General features: G+C 27.5%; 1 protein-coding gene across 1 annotated transcript; it reads right to left on the bottom strand.

Annotated features, from left to right (window-relative positions):
* Positions 1-1,053: 1,053 nt before the first annotated feature.
* Positions 1,054-8,549, bottom strand: LOC113389604 (ninjurin-1-like). The gene is made up of 6 exons (XM_026626624.1): positions 8,477-8,549; positions 7,031-7,201; positions 4,239-4,363; positions 2,703-2,894; positions 2,540-2,574; positions 1,054-1,201 (listed from the first exon to the last, which is right to left on the bottom strand). Exons 1-6 carry the CDS (start codon positions 8,547-8,549, stop codon positions 1,054-1,056), a joined length of 744 nt encoding a protein of 247 aa, XP_026482409.1.
* Positions 8,550-16,140: the final 7,591 nt, after the last annotated feature.

The raw sequence follows: 16,140 nt of genomic DNA, 5'->3' as shown, positions 1-16,140 counted from the left end.
GATTTTTGGGAATGATTGATTGTACGGCAGTAGTATTGTTTTTAATCATTTTATTTACCAATTTTATAATATTTAGTAAATTTTGTAAGCAAAACTCTTAAATTTGAAAATTCATACATAGAACTATCAATATTTATTTCAAATTAGTACGATTTTGGTCCAGTAAATGTTGATTTTAATTTTACTTGTAAATAATATAAAACGTTGGTCAATTCAATATTAATAGTAAAATTTATTGAAAATATCTTCACTTTGTTATTTTACTCAGTGTGAAATTTTACCATATCTTACAAAAAAATTCGAACACAAAAATTTTTATTCCTAGATAATACTCGTAATTTATTCACAAAAAAGTAAACAGCACAAATTCAATAATATGTTTGTGAAATTAATAGATATATATTCTTTCTTGAAAATTCTTTTATAATATGAGCTTTTAAATTCCATTTACTAGTTGTAATTATTTCTCAATACAATTACTGTATTCTCCAAAAAAATTGAAAGATTTTACTACAAATCAATTTTTCATATATAAATCAAACATCCCCCCTCTTTTGAAAAATAGGTAGAAAATCGTAATTTTATTCTATTGGATATATATATATATATATATATATATATATATATAATTTAATATATAAACACAAATTTGTTTTAATATATTTTTCATCAAATTTTGAGTTTATAAAATCTAATTGGACATACATTTTCAATTTTAAAGTAAAAATTGACATCAATGTTGACGATTGGAAAAAAATTCCATATAAATCGGTTTAGTTCCATATGAATTTCTAGTTTTTATTGAATATTAGTATTTTTTGACAAAAATTCTCAATTTGTTATATTACCAATAAATTATGCCAATAAATTATTAACCTAAATAATTCAGTAAATTATATTGATAAAATAAAATATTCATAATTAATTTTTCAGATCTATCTTACGACTTACACTTGTGAATAAATGCAACTTTATATAATTTTATATATATATATATATATATATATATATATATATAATTGTATTTTTATTTATATTTTATTACAAAGTTGTTTAAGTAGTCGCCGTCTGTCCAGGAGGATTTGCAACTCCGAAAGAACTGACAAAAACATTTACAATTGTTATTAAAAATATACCAATTACTGTGTAATTGTTGATTTTGTCTGCACGACAAATGTCGTCTTCATCTTTTACATTGTATCTGAAAAAATAGAAAAAAAAATAGAAATAGAAATATAAAAAAAAAATCATTTATCACAATTCACTTTTACAATACACATGAAATAATCGTAGTTGCCAATTAATTAAAATGTTATTATCAGGTTATTTATTATTAACACGTTTTTGTTAAAAAAAATTTCAACAAAATGATTTCTTATGATTTTTTGGGATTTTTTTGTTAATTTTTATGTGATTTAATAATTTTAAACTTTTAGTTTTGCTCTGAAAAAAAAAGGCAACGTAATTGCTTAGTTTGCTAGAAATTTATTTTAATTACATTTACATATACAAATTCGATTCTGTTGGAATGGTTATAAATATAAAATAATCCTCATTTTTTTTATTGATTTCAAAATTAAAGTATACACGATTTTGAGAAAAATGACAATTTAATTATATTTTTGGTTTAAATAATTTCAAACTCTTTGGTTTCGCTTTGTAAGCACGATTTAGGAAAAATGACAATTTAATTATATTTTTGGTTTAAATAATTCCAACCTTTTTGGTTTTGCTTAAAAAACAGCTATTATTACTTAGTAAGCATTAAAATTAAGTAATTTAATATTTTTTACTTTAAACTATGAGATATAAAACATAAAAATTTATACTAATCTATTTTCATCTAAAATATAAAACTTTCATCTTTGTCTCAAATATTTTTCATTATTTCATTACTCAACTTCATTCAGTTTTAAAATTATTTAATTGGAAAAAAGATATTAGTACAATAGTTCATTTGACTAAAAAAAACTTCAAGGGTTTAAATTTATTTTAACAATAACTAAACTATAACTAAAATTCTTTGAGTATTCTTCAATATTTTTTCTTTTGAAATAGATTTGACAAAAAGTACACGCATATCTTTAATTTTAACAGGAATTTATGAATTTTCAGTTTCAGATTGATTTTAAACACGATTTTAAGAAAAATGGCATTTTTTATTGTGACTTTATGTGAATAGTTATAGACCTTCGTTTTTTTTTCAAATATAAGAAAACAACACTATTCGTAAATTAATGTCCTCTTTAAATTTTCTTGAGATATAAAAAAATAACTAAAATTAAAATGAAATTTAATCCTTATACCTTATAATATTTTTCATAATTTTTATTTCTCGCCTAAGTACATATAAATTCATAATTTAAACAAAAATATAAGTACATTAGTTCATTTGAGTGAGAAAACTTCAAGAGTTCAAAACTTTTAACAAGATTTTTTTTCTAAAATTCTTTGAGTATCTCCAATATTTTTATTTTTTGGAATAGTTCTAAAAATTGCATTTTTTAAATAAAATTTTATGTAATTTTTTACTACATACCTGCTGTTCCAAATTAATCCTACACCTACTGCTATCTGTAATGGAAAAATCAGAAACATTTTATACTAGAAATAATTTATATGGCAAAACGTTTGCCGGGCCAACTAGTATATATATACAATATTAAATTACAAAATTGAAAATAGTAATTTCAATCCCTTACCTGTAAAACAAGACTCATACTAATAAGAATCAGACTAGGAAAATAATATGGATGTCTGTCGTAGGATTCCAGGACATATCTGAGTTGATTCGCATTTGCAGAAAGTAGGGCCAGATCCATCATTCCTTGGGCCAGAGTTTTTTTGTGCTGGTACACGTTGACATCTGGGATCACTCTTGGATCTCCATCAGGCTAAATAATGAAAAAATAATAAATAGTGGTGTTGGTATTTTGCCTTGAGGCAAGTTACATGAACTTCCCGATATGTGTTAATAATCGACTTAATTAGTAAAAAATAAATTCATTTATGAGTGATTAAAAGTATTTCGAACACGTCAACTCGGAGTATTTTCTAAAAGCAAATTTTCAAAAAACAATAATTTTTATAATTGAACCAGTTTCCGTAGGACTTTAATGGTTTAGTATGTTCATTAAGACCAAATACTCTCTCGTTATACCAAGTAAATCGTCTAATTTTAATTTTAACAAACGTCAAAAAAACTACTCATTTTCTCAAACTTTGATGAATTTTTAAAGTTAAACTACTTGTCGTGAGGCCGTAATATTTCAGTAAGTTCTATAAGACCATGATATATATCGCAAAAAAAAAGTTCCATGAAAATCGGCTTAAATTTTTTTTTTCGACAGTTAATTATAAGAAAACGACTCGGTTTTCACCTAAAACTAATCAGTATCATTCCCAACTAATATCTTTCGAACAGTTTTTGATTTTTAAAATCGCTTCGGTAGTTTGAGGTTGAATGTGGACGAAAAGTTTAACTTTTTCTGTTCAAATTACAAAGAAACGGCTCGGGAGATCGTCTCACAAAACTGACAAACTATAGTCCTCATTGAGATACATAGAATAGCTTATAAATTTCTGAAATAGATTCAGGCGTTTTTGAGAAAACCTTCATCAAAGGTCTAATTTTAACAAATGCCAAAAAAACGATACTAATTTTTGCAAACTTTGAAGAATTTTCAAAATTAAACGACTTGTCGTAGAGCCGTAATATTTTAGTCTGATCTACAAGCCTATGGTATCTACCGTAAAAAAATCATATAAATCGCCGAATTGTTTTTATTAAACTTTATTACAAGAAAACGGCCCGGCCGATCTTTACCAAAAACTAATCAGCACGATTCTCAACCAATATCTTTCGAACGGTTTTCGAATTTTCAAAATCGATTCAGAATTGCGGGCTAAAACGTAGACGAAATTTTTTTCACTTTTCTGCGATGTACAAAAAAACGGCCCGGCCGATAGTCGAGATACATCGATCGGCTTTTAAATTTTCGACATCGGTTCTTCCGTTTTGGAGAAAACGTCGATTTACGGCAAAAAATCTGTTCACATACACGCACACACACACACATACTTTTTCCAAATTTGGTCTCATTCGATTCAGAATGGCTTGAAACGTCGAGAAAACATAAAATTAGTGAATCGGATTTTTTGATAAAAACATAAACTTCTCCTTTGGGAAGTTGAAAATTATGGAAATAATAATAATGGTGATATCATTTAGTATTTACCGTCATTGGTGTAAAATCTGGTGCATATGGAAAAGGTGGAAAACTTCCTCTTCTGGAGCCAACACCATTGTGATGATGATGATCAGGGTCGTAGTGGTGTTTGTCATCATCTGAGAAAGCCCTTCCTGTTATTATTTATAAATGATAAATACAATTGTTAATTTTCCATCACCAGTTGTTAGATTTATCTTATATATAAAAATGAATCGCAAAATGTGTTGGTAAGCGCATAACTCAACAACGCCTGGACCAATTCGGCCAATTCTTTTTTTTTAAATGTTTGTTGAATACCAAGGATGGTTCTTACGGCGAGAAAAATTTGAATAATTGCCGGAAAAACCCTAAAAACAGCCCTTTTCTTTTTCTCATACTATTGTTTTCTAACTAAAGCGTAAAATCAAATTGATCCTACTAAAGATCACATTAAATTACAAGCACTCACTATATACTTCTTCTAAACGATTATTCGGATTTTGATAAATATTTCTGAAGTTTGTTAAGGAAATTTTCTAGGATGTATGTGATTATAAAGTACTGTGATGTATGTGAAATATTGTAGAAATAAGTGAAAATAAATGAAAACTATGATCTGCCAAAAATTTTAATTTACTTATAAACCTAGACAATATTAGAATATATGTAATAAATATAAGATTATGAATAAAAAATTGAAAAGACTACATTATTATTGCTGAAAAGCAGCTGAGTTGTGCCAAAAATTAAAATAATGCAAAATACAGTATATGTATGGCAGATTGAATTAGACACATATGAACAGGATATGGCAAACTAATTCACTTAAAATATTAAATTAAGTATTTATTAGCCTACCTTTAATGCGAAAAATACGAGCGCATGCCTTAGGAGGCGCCAACACAAGATTCGGATATTAAATTTTCAATATAGTTTTTTTTCAATATATAATTTCTTTACATCTTTAACTAATCTTTCCACAATATTTTTGAAATTCTTACAAATTTTACTTTAGAACAACAAATGGAAAAGTGGAGATGAATACATACAATTCGGCCCCTACGATATCGATTAGGAGAAGTTTAAGATACAATTTTAGATATCTTAAATAATTAAAAATTAAATTAATTTAATTCAACATGGAGTACCAGTGTTATGTCATGGTTATGGTTATGTTATACCGTTTAAAAGACTTCAATTTCCAAAATAGTGTGGGAATTGAGACTCAATATTTTATTTAAAGCAGTTCTACATTTAACATCGCTCATATTATAAATGTATATGCATTCTAGCGTGAAGAGTAATTTAAAAAACAATAATTATTATTTTTAGGTAACCAGTAAATATTAGTATATTATATTAAAAAATTGTAGACATGGGTACAGAACAATGTCTGTCGGGTCATCTAGTGAAAAATAAAGTTATCTTCTATATATATAAAAAAGTCGGGTTTTCCTTCCTGACGATATAACTCCAGAACGCACAAACCGATTTCGACAATTTTGCATTCGTTGGAAAGGTCTCGGGCTCCGCAAGGTTTATAGCTAAAAAAAATTAGTTGTGCATGGCATCGTGCCTTGATGCAAGCTACTGGAACTTCACGCACCGTAATTAAAAATTCGAGTAATAAAAATAATCAATAACTGTTTTAAATAATTTCAAATAGATAATCTTCTATATATATAAAAATAAGTCGATTTTTCCTTCCTGGCGAAATAACTCCAGAACGCACGAACCGATTTCGACAATTTTGCATTCGTTGGAAAGGTCTCGGGCTCCGAAAGGTTTATAGCTAAGAAAATTAGTTGTGCATGGCATCGTGCCTTGATGCAAGCTACTGGAACTTCACGCACCGTAATTAAAAATTCGAGTAATGACATTAATGAGAATTATCAGAATTATGCTTGGTTAAGTCAACGAGCAATTCTTGCCGCAAAGAATAATGATGTACACGCACTGAATTTCACCATTCAATCAAAAATTGCTGGCGATTTGGTGACATACCAATGATTCCGACTGGTCCTCCGTTTGACTTCAAACGATTGCAATTTCCAAGCGTTCGCAATAACAAGTCGCAAGGCCAATCGCTTAGTGTTTGCAGGATAAATTTCAAATAGATTATTTAGAAAATCATTGTTTTTCACATGGGCAGTTATACGTTGCCTGCCTGTTCACGAGTTGGAAAACCATCCGCTTTGTTTGTGTTAACGTCAGACCAAAAAACAAAAAATGTGGTTTACCAAAGGGCACTTCAATGAAACGGATAATTTGCGGATTCACTTTCATTTACTTAGAGAAGTTCAACTAAAAAACACTCGATTTTTGTAATCGAAATAAATTCATTACTGTTGTATAATAAAATCACATTTTTCCTTTTCAAATATAAAACAAACAAAAAATTTCTTCATCTTTCTCACGAAACCATCTGGTGGCGAAACGGAGTTTGTCGGGTTTGATGGTGCAATATATAAATTTGATTTGTTACAGTTTTTGGATACATGCAAGAATTTATTTAGGCGTTTTTGGATTGAATAGAATATTAGGTTGTCAAATATCTCCCTTCCGCTTTTTTGCTCTTGGTTTATAATACAAAAAGACGGAAGGGAGATATTTGATATCCTGATATAATGTAATTGTGCAATCCAATAGCAAAATGATCAGGTGATCAATTCTTAAAAATGACTCAAAATTAGACTTTTGTTCTGCATATTAATCTTTAAAGCCAAAGCACTTATAAAATCTATTGTCATGCAAATATACTCTACTTCTAAATTTCTACTAAATTTCTACTAAAAAAGCTGATCTTGTCCAAAAAATACCATCATGCTCGTCTTTGTCTTTCGGTTTCGGCGGTAGCAATCCGTCATCTATACCAGGTTCGTCCTCCTCACCATTTGTCCTGGTAAAGAAACCATCGTCGACTCCTGGTTGAGGCAAAGCTGGTGCAGAATCGGAACCATCTGATTTGTCAGTGTCCCAAATTTCAGGACCTTGAGTGAAATCGTTAGGTCATCGATTGGAGATTAAATTGAAAGAAATGTTAGTAAGAAGACTTGATACCAGACCAAAAGATGTTGTTTGGTTAGTTCAGGTTAATTGGCTGAAGAAAATATTGATTTTTTGTCAGTTTGGTTAGTTGGTTTTTGCTAGTGTCTTGAGTTTTACGACCTTAAGGAATTGTCATCTAATTGGAGATCAGGCTGATTTGGAAAGCAATGTTAGTAAGAATTGCTAGCCAAGAACAAAGAAGTTTTTCTGTTAGTCCAGGTTTAAAATGTTGGAGGTCACCCCCAGATATATCAGATTTTGCATCATCTAGTTTGCCAGTATATTAATTCTAGAACATTAAATGATGACATAGAAAAGGAGAACAATTCATATTGGATATAAATAAAGAACTGTTAATTGCAAGTGTGAATAAAAAAAGTATTGATGTTTTCTGTTAAAATTTCTTAAGGACATCAATAAATAAATTATGATGCATCAGTGTCAAAATGTGTAGAACCTTAATTCGTAAGATCATAGAAAGAATGATCAAGAAGATGAGTACATTTATTTGTTTTTGAATCGACGAGAGAGGTTAAAAATACTATAATAATAAACATGACGTTAAATCTTGGACATACCCAGTAAAACAAGAGAAAATTAACATTAGATTTAAGCAGTAATTTTTGAAGTTTTTGGTCAAAATAAATTTTACAAAATAGAAAATGAAATTTAATAAGAAAGTAAGTTTGTTTCATAGGTTTATTTCTTAGAGAATTGATGTGGTCGGACAAAATGACTAAAATCATGTCAGACCAGAAGTTTTAAGAAAACTAGAAAAAATTGTGAAACAAAATATTTCAAGAAGGAATCCATACGGCGTTGGATCAAAATAAATAAAATAAAATAAAATAGTAAAATAAGTTTGGATATTATAAAAAAAGTTAGTCATGACATAAGTATTATTTTTCCACTGCCACCAGAAATTTATCAATCACAGCACAAAATAGTTGACGTTGATGACACGTTTTAGAAATAAATTGTTTGGTCAAGTAGTCAAATATTTGATTCACAAAAATACTTAGATGATGATATTAGTATGTCGATGATAAAAGGTATTTTTATCTCAATTTACCAGAAAGTCAGTTGCATTTAGACAGCAGCCAAAGCCAAAGAATTTAAAGCGTTGTGCATAGCCACAGAAGTAGAAAGCGTGAAAAAGAAACATTGCTATAAAATTTGTATAAAAATATAACAAATTTTATAAAAGTAGTAGTTACCAGCAAGTGGAGGAATTGGCTCCTTATTTTCGATATCGGTTTCTCGTAAAGGCTGTAAGTGAAGAGAGTCCATGTCAAATGAAGCCCTTCTTGATCTCCTAAGCTAAAAAGGTATTATCATCAATAAAATATTAAAAGAGCTATTCTAGGTGACATGAAGATAATATCCCGCAGCAAAATAATAGCAACAGTAATAAAATATACTTGAAGTCGAAATGGTAATATTTTGACATTTGTACTATTTCGAGGTTAGTAGGTTAGTTTTTAGACTTTAGCGATAACAAAATTTGGAATAAAGATCATAGACAGAGCCTTGTGACCATTTTTTAACTGCCGACACATTCGGGGCCAACATACGAGGGTCATGTAAAAAATAAGGTTCCCACATTTTTTTCAGGGTTGAGGCATTTTTTATTGCAATAAATATGTATACCATCAGAAAGCTTGTATTTTAAACTATTTTTCTACATAGTCGACAGATATTTCAACGCATTTTTTCTGAGGTGTTTTCCGCTTCTGAAAACCTGCTACGGAGAACTCCGCCGCCACGCCCTTGCTCAGTCTTCTTCTCCGGCCTGTCCGAATTTATAGTGGACCCTTCAGACATAAACTCGGTAAGAAAGACCTTTTCGGTTCCAAAACACGATGGCCTCGCGCTTCTTTGCTCGTCGTGAACGTCTGTTCGTCCTTCGGAGAACTCCCTGCATCGTTTGAGGACGTGTTGGACGTTGATGCTAGTTTTGCCATAAACTTCTTCCAACTGTCTATGAATTTCAATAGGTGTAAGCTTCTTCGCGTTTAAAAATCGAATGACTGAACGGATTTCACACCTGGCGGTGACGGCGATTACGCGCTCCATCGCGGATGGCTGTTACACTGGCACTGAGCTCTGCAGTGATCTTCCAGGTAGTTGGAATGGAGTGGCAAGGATCAACACTGAAAATGGTGTTACCGGATTTCCCCTAGTATCTCACACGGCGTGTATACAGCGTTGGGAACCTTATTTTTTACATGACCTCGTAGAAAGAACATGATTTGTCGAAATAAAAGGTACGAGTACATCTGATTAGGGAATGCAATACCGGTATACCGGTATACCGAATTACCGCTAAACCGCCCGATTTTTCGGCGGTATTTTTACCGGTATTTATTCCAAAAATATACCGGTATTTTTGGTATTTTTACATAAGCGCTATTTGATACATAATACACTAAAGTTTAAATTTCTCGGAACAAATTTATCTTTAAATTCCTTAATCGCATAAACAGCTATATCTTCAAGTGATTCTATAGGATAAACAAATGTCAAATATTATTTCAACTTACCATTAAACTGAATATTTATTGATTTCCAAAGGGCTTCATATCGTGTTAAAATAAATAGAATTGGACTGACAGATAATGATCTTTGTTTCATCTTACGTAAAAATGTAACGGTTTTTTAAGTGATATTTGCGCCAAAATATTTTATATCATACAGATTACCCCTGTGTAATCATTATTTTTTTCTAACTTCATACATAATAATTATGATAATTACTAAATATTTTTGCTTCTTATTACAATTATAAAATATTATTTTTCGAAAACGTTTCGAAGTTTAAAAATACTATAGAAGCATCACATTGTTTTAGATAATAATACTCAACAATTATAGTAACTTATTATTTATCTCGACAAAGTATCCGATCTTAAATTAGTGTAGAAGATTTTTTTTTTTTAAATATTGGAGATTATGCTAATTTAACACATCGGATACAGGCAATACAGTTTATTATAATAATGTAATATGATCTTTTATGAGTTTTTGGTCTTTCTTACTCATACGTTTGTTTTTGGTGAAAAGTACTCAATATACTCGATAGTGATAATGAATTAATTAAATTGGATATAATTTTGTTAAATTATTATTTAAAAAATAAACTTATTGTTTATATTGTTTTGTTGAATATATAGTTGTAGTTTTATATACATATTTTTATTTTTGTACTAGTAATTTTCGATTTTGTTTACGTTTGTTTAAGATAATAAAAATACCGGTAATTTACCGGTATTCCGGTTTTAAAATTGAAAATTACCGAAATACCGGTATTGTAATTTTCCATCGGTATTGCATTCCCTACATCTGATTACATAAAATAGTTATTGAAGCTAAAAATATGCTCATAATGGGTTTGTTCTAAGTGTAAGTTCCATCTATCAATTCCCTTACCAGTCTGTCTGGTGAAGTCCCCCTATGAACATCAATATTACTATGATTATCCGTCAGGCTAGTCCTCGATTTTCCTCCTGGCCCTGGCGACAGGCGCCGCCGTAGTCGCAGTATGAAGTGGTGACCCCGATGGTGACGCACTGGTGGTGCCGATGCTCCTGGCCGAGATGGTGGTGGCGTCATCGCCGTCAGTGGCGTCGACTATTGGGTTTTCGGTTATGTTTATGGTGGTGTGGTGAGGTGATTCTGAAGTTGTGTCGCTTGGTAGTGAGTTGTTCATTGTTGGAGGTTATAGTTGAATCTGAAATGGTGAAATTAATATGAAAATAAGTTGATTTTTAATTACATTATTCTCGTATGTTGATATAATAATAATGGGTAGTATGTCCGTGAGCTGAGTGAAAATTTTGGTTCTGAAGTAAAACTTCTTTAGGGAAATAGCGTTACGCCCGAACTGTTCGTCATTCGTTCTCGATGAGATGACTTCTATACGGGTCGAATGTGATTAGTCATCGTGTATATGATTAGAGATCTATCGTTGTATGCGTACCGATATCAACAAGCAAATCGGCATACTTCAATAAAAATTTTAAAGTTACATCGTAGTACATATCTTGATTTAATGAAAAATGCCTGAATCAGAAGAATATTTTACCCTGAATTAAACATTTGTGCCGTGTACTAAACCTAAGTTTATTGGGTAGAAATTATTTCCACATTATTCGTAGATTCTATAAATCTTTGAAGTTATTAAAATGGAAAATATTTATTAGTCAAGACAGCTGTTCAAAGAATGAAATTATATCGCCAGCGAAAAAGTAAAAAACTACAAGCAGTCAATGAATGTATGTAAATTTTGATTACATGAAGTTCTTATAGAATTTATTAATCAGCAATTACTTCATTTCTCTAATGAAGGTTCATTTCTAAATGCTAATTACACCTTACTTCCTAAGCTTAAAGAATTAGATACTACGTCTGTTTGAAACAAACAAAGAATTTGAATAATCATAGCAGTTTTTGTATGGATTTATATTTGTAAGGAGCATATAAATACTTAATTCTTAAACACTCTTTGAAGAATATTTTCCTGTAAAATTGATATCATATATCTTAATACACATCCTGCATTCCAAGTATATAAATTATTTATACAAACAGTATGTGACATATAGAATTGAATAGAATGGTTTTATTATTTTAAATTAATATAACATATATATATTTAACAAATGTGGGAGGTCGTCTTAGTTAGAATAAAGAAGTGACTGTAAGATTATTTATTACAAGAAATAGTCTTTGTCATTTGACTTATCTGAATATGGAGATCGATTTAATCACCTGAGGTGCATTAATAAATAACTACTATGGTAATTTATATGCATTCTTTGTTTATAGATCATTACTGAGATGAATAATAATTTATATATATATATGTATATATATATATATATATATATATATATTACAATACAATAAACAAAAAAATCAAATAAACGAACATTTTAAATCAAAGTTTATTTAAATTTTAGGTTACAAAAGCACGAGTTTGCAAAAATAAATAATTCATGTCATTTTATTCAATTTCCAGATGTTTTTTTATACTTATAGTAACGTGATTGACATTTTTTATTTTAAATATTTCAGTATAAAAAAAAATTCAGAAGTTATCGCTAATTTTTATAATTTTATATCAAAACCAAATGTAAATTGTTAATAACGACTCTTAATTAAGACTATATACTCGTACAATTTCAAAATATTTATTATTATTTTATTAGTTTATTTAAAGATAATTTGTAAATTTATTTTTTATTCATTGATTTATTTAAAATTTCGATATTTGTTTGTTGTTGCTAAATTATTTATTTTTACCAATTATTTATGTACTAAAATCAAATTTTGGTTCACGATTGAAAAAAGTTGATTAATACCAACTTGAATAAAATCATCTGAAAATTATTTTACAATTATGAGGAACTAATCTTTTGCCAAAATCCCATGAAAATTGGTGTAAAATTGCAAAGCCAAATGTGGAAATCATAATTTACCTATTCTTGAATTTGCTGCAATGGCAATTTTATAACCTTTTTATTGGAGTGAATTAGGCCTATGGGTTTGAAAATATACTTATAAATCGATGAAATTACTGTTAAATTTTCTAAATAAAGCTATATGAATCAGAATTTTATACAAAAAAGTTGTCAAAATGTTTTGGCCTTGTAAGCGGTCAATGTCGATGTCTTGATATAGTCCCACGCTAAATAATTTTAGGTGGTTTTTATTGAATCATTTTTTTAATACAATATGAACTGAATGAAAATATATTTATTTAATTTAGAAAAACTCATAATTGTTGTTAATTCATTTTTATATTTTTAAAAGAGACTACTAATGCACAGAAATATATATTCTATTCATAGAAGAATGTTTTATCACCCAACATACTCCGGAAACGCACTTTTATAAAGGTCCAATTTTCGGGTAAAATTTATGTTATATTAGAGAATGATTTATTAAATATGCACAGTTTTCGCATTAAACTTCAGTATCAAATTTATGTTTTAAATTTATTATTTATATTAAAGTTAAAATTGTATAACAATAATCGATTTTGCACTTGAGAATGTTCAATTTTTAAATCAATGCTTTTATTTGATATTTAATTTTTCTGTGATACGCCTTTTAAAATCTAGTTCATTAAGTTCTTATATTTAAATAAATAAATATATATATATATATATATATATATATATATACAGAATATTCATATGATTGAAACGTTTCAAATAATTGTTTGCACATATTTGTCTTTTTAATTTTTAAAGAGCATGGTTTCAATTTCAAACATTGTATTATATAATAATGTATTAGACTTTCCACATTTGCTTTGCAAATTTACACCTTGTTTTCATGGACTTTGGTCTAAAAATATTAGTTTTTTTCCAAACTACTACATATTTTTTATCGAAGTATAATAAATGATCTTTGCATCTCCTAACTTTGAAACAAAATTCGTTAAACTATCATGTAGATAAATAATAATTCAAAAATTTCATTTGTGAGTAAAATTTCATATTGAAACAAAAATTACACTTATGTTCTGAAAGCATCTCAATTTAAATTTAAATCCATAACATAAAACAAGCTCTTATAATTTAAAAAAAATACAAATTTGCTTAAACTTTTTGAGCAAGTAATCGTCCAAAAATGGAAATCTAAATTATCTAGTTTTCTGAAAAAAGACGGTAAAATTCCATACGTTTTAAGTCCCGATTTTACTCTTTTTTATTTTACAAAACTACAAAATGTAATTTGTATATTTTGTATATATAGAAACATTTTTATAAAATGTTTTAATTTTTTTTCATGAAATATATTAAATTTTATCAACTATAAAGTAGGCAAACCTAAATTTACTTATTTTAGGAAAACCTATACAAAATGTATAAGGCTCAAAAAAATAAATATATAATAAATAAAACATAAATAAAAATGAAAAAAATATTCTGCACTTATATGGACATAATGAAGATTTAAATATTCTTTTTATCTGAAATTAAAATGTCAAGGCAGTTCAATGAATTTTTTAAAATTTATTTTTAACTTATTCAATATATTTTTGCACGTTTAATTATATATCATTAATTTTTATATACCTATATTGGTTTAGTATCTTTTCATTAACAAAATTATTCGAAAAAGCTTCATTTTCCTTCAAGTTACGAGTATATAATCGTACTGAATTCTGAAGTACAAACTGATACCACTACTGCTTGATATCAAGCAGTCCAAGATACTGAAACATTTCACAGCAAGACCAAAGTTCTTATCACAAGGCCGCAGGCCTTGAAATAAAATTACTTTACATTCTCTAAGTTACCTTTATATTCTATCAATTTTGTAAATAAGATATTAAGGGCTTGATTAACAAAAATAAATTATAACAAAAAAAACCTTTATATGTATTTAGTTAATATGTTGCAATTTAATAATTAAATTTTGTGGAAAATAATTGCCAAGGATTTTAAGCAATCGTGATAAATAAATTAGTAAACTTGATATGATGTTGATTGCATTTGTTGAATTAAAATTATTATTATCATGATGTATAAACAAATAAATGTAAATTTATATGTTTACTGTTATTGAGAAATTGGCCCTATTGTTTGGAATCACTCTGGCGTGGAAAATATAAATATATACAGATGTATATATATATATATATAAAGATATATTTGTGTTAACGTTAATATTTGGCCATGATATCAAAAGGTAAATATGGCAAAATTTAAAAATATATAAATTTCACAGTCAAAAAATGATCGATTTTTCAAATAAAATTTTATGGATAAGATCGTTAGTAAATTTTTCTCGTGAAAAAAGAAAATTGTGCAAAAATATTAATGTTTTTATTTTCATCTAATTCATTATTCATCATAGCACATAGTTTTTTTATATTTTTATTTTTATTTTATAGTTTTACATTTCATTTTATAATTTTATTTGAATCTGCGTCAGATTTTAGTTTACATTATTATATTATATTTGAATTTTTTAAATATTTTGTTAATTATTTGACTCAATTATTATATAATTTAATTTCATTTGTATTAGAATAATATTTATAAACTAGTGGTAGTGGCATCGTGCCTTAAGGCAAATTTCTGGAACATCCTAACAAAACGATAAACATTCGAGGAATTTTACAAGCTTTTAACATTATTTCTATTGAAATAATTAGGAGGTATTTCAATTAAAAATTAAACTAATACATATTAGTTTTTACTTAAAATAGCATCTGATTATTTACAAAACACACTACAAAATATTTTATGTGTTATTTAATGCCTTATCATTTTTTTAAGTAAATTTTTCATATTTTATTATTATTAAATAACCAAAATATAAAATTTATTTCATGACTTGTTTATAAATCTTCAAATAAAAACTTGTTGATAGTTCAACTACTGCACAAAATTCTTAAAAGATACATGTAAAAATATATTGCTTAATATTTAAATTATGTTATTTAAATATTTGTATTAGAATTCAAAGTGTCCTTTAAATTTAATCTGATATTATAAAATCTCATTAAAATTTAAAATTTATTTAAATTATTAAAACAAACATAAATATAATTGTAAAATTGTGTCTGATATTCTTGAAAAGTTCAAACTAAGTATTTTATAAGGACATTAATTTTATTGCAAAAATTAATTATTGTTAATTAATTATTATAGTTAATTAATTTTCTTTAAAAAGTCATCTAGACTAACAAATTAATAAAACGGTATGCTATTGAACTATATTGCAAATATATATTGTAACGACAATGGGCAATAAATGTATTTATATGTAAATATATATTAACAAAATTATGATTTATATTTAGATATATTATTAAGGCGTGAAATTTTATTAGATTTAATATTAACTCACCGGCATACAA

Source organism: Ctenocephalides felis, unplaced genomic scaffold, assembly GCF_003426905.1.
Source record: "Ctenocephalides felis isolate EL2017-DRISC unplaced genomic scaffold, ASM342690v1 CF-g0.4_SCAFFOLD_03573, whole genome shotgun sequence".
NCBI classification, from domain to species: Eukaryota; Metazoa; Arthropoda; class Insecta; order Siphonaptera; family Pulicidae; genus Ctenocephalides; species Ctenocephalides felis.
The sequence above is the reverse complement of the archived record's forward strand: the minus strand, read 5'-3'. Positions and strand labels throughout refer to the sequence as shown.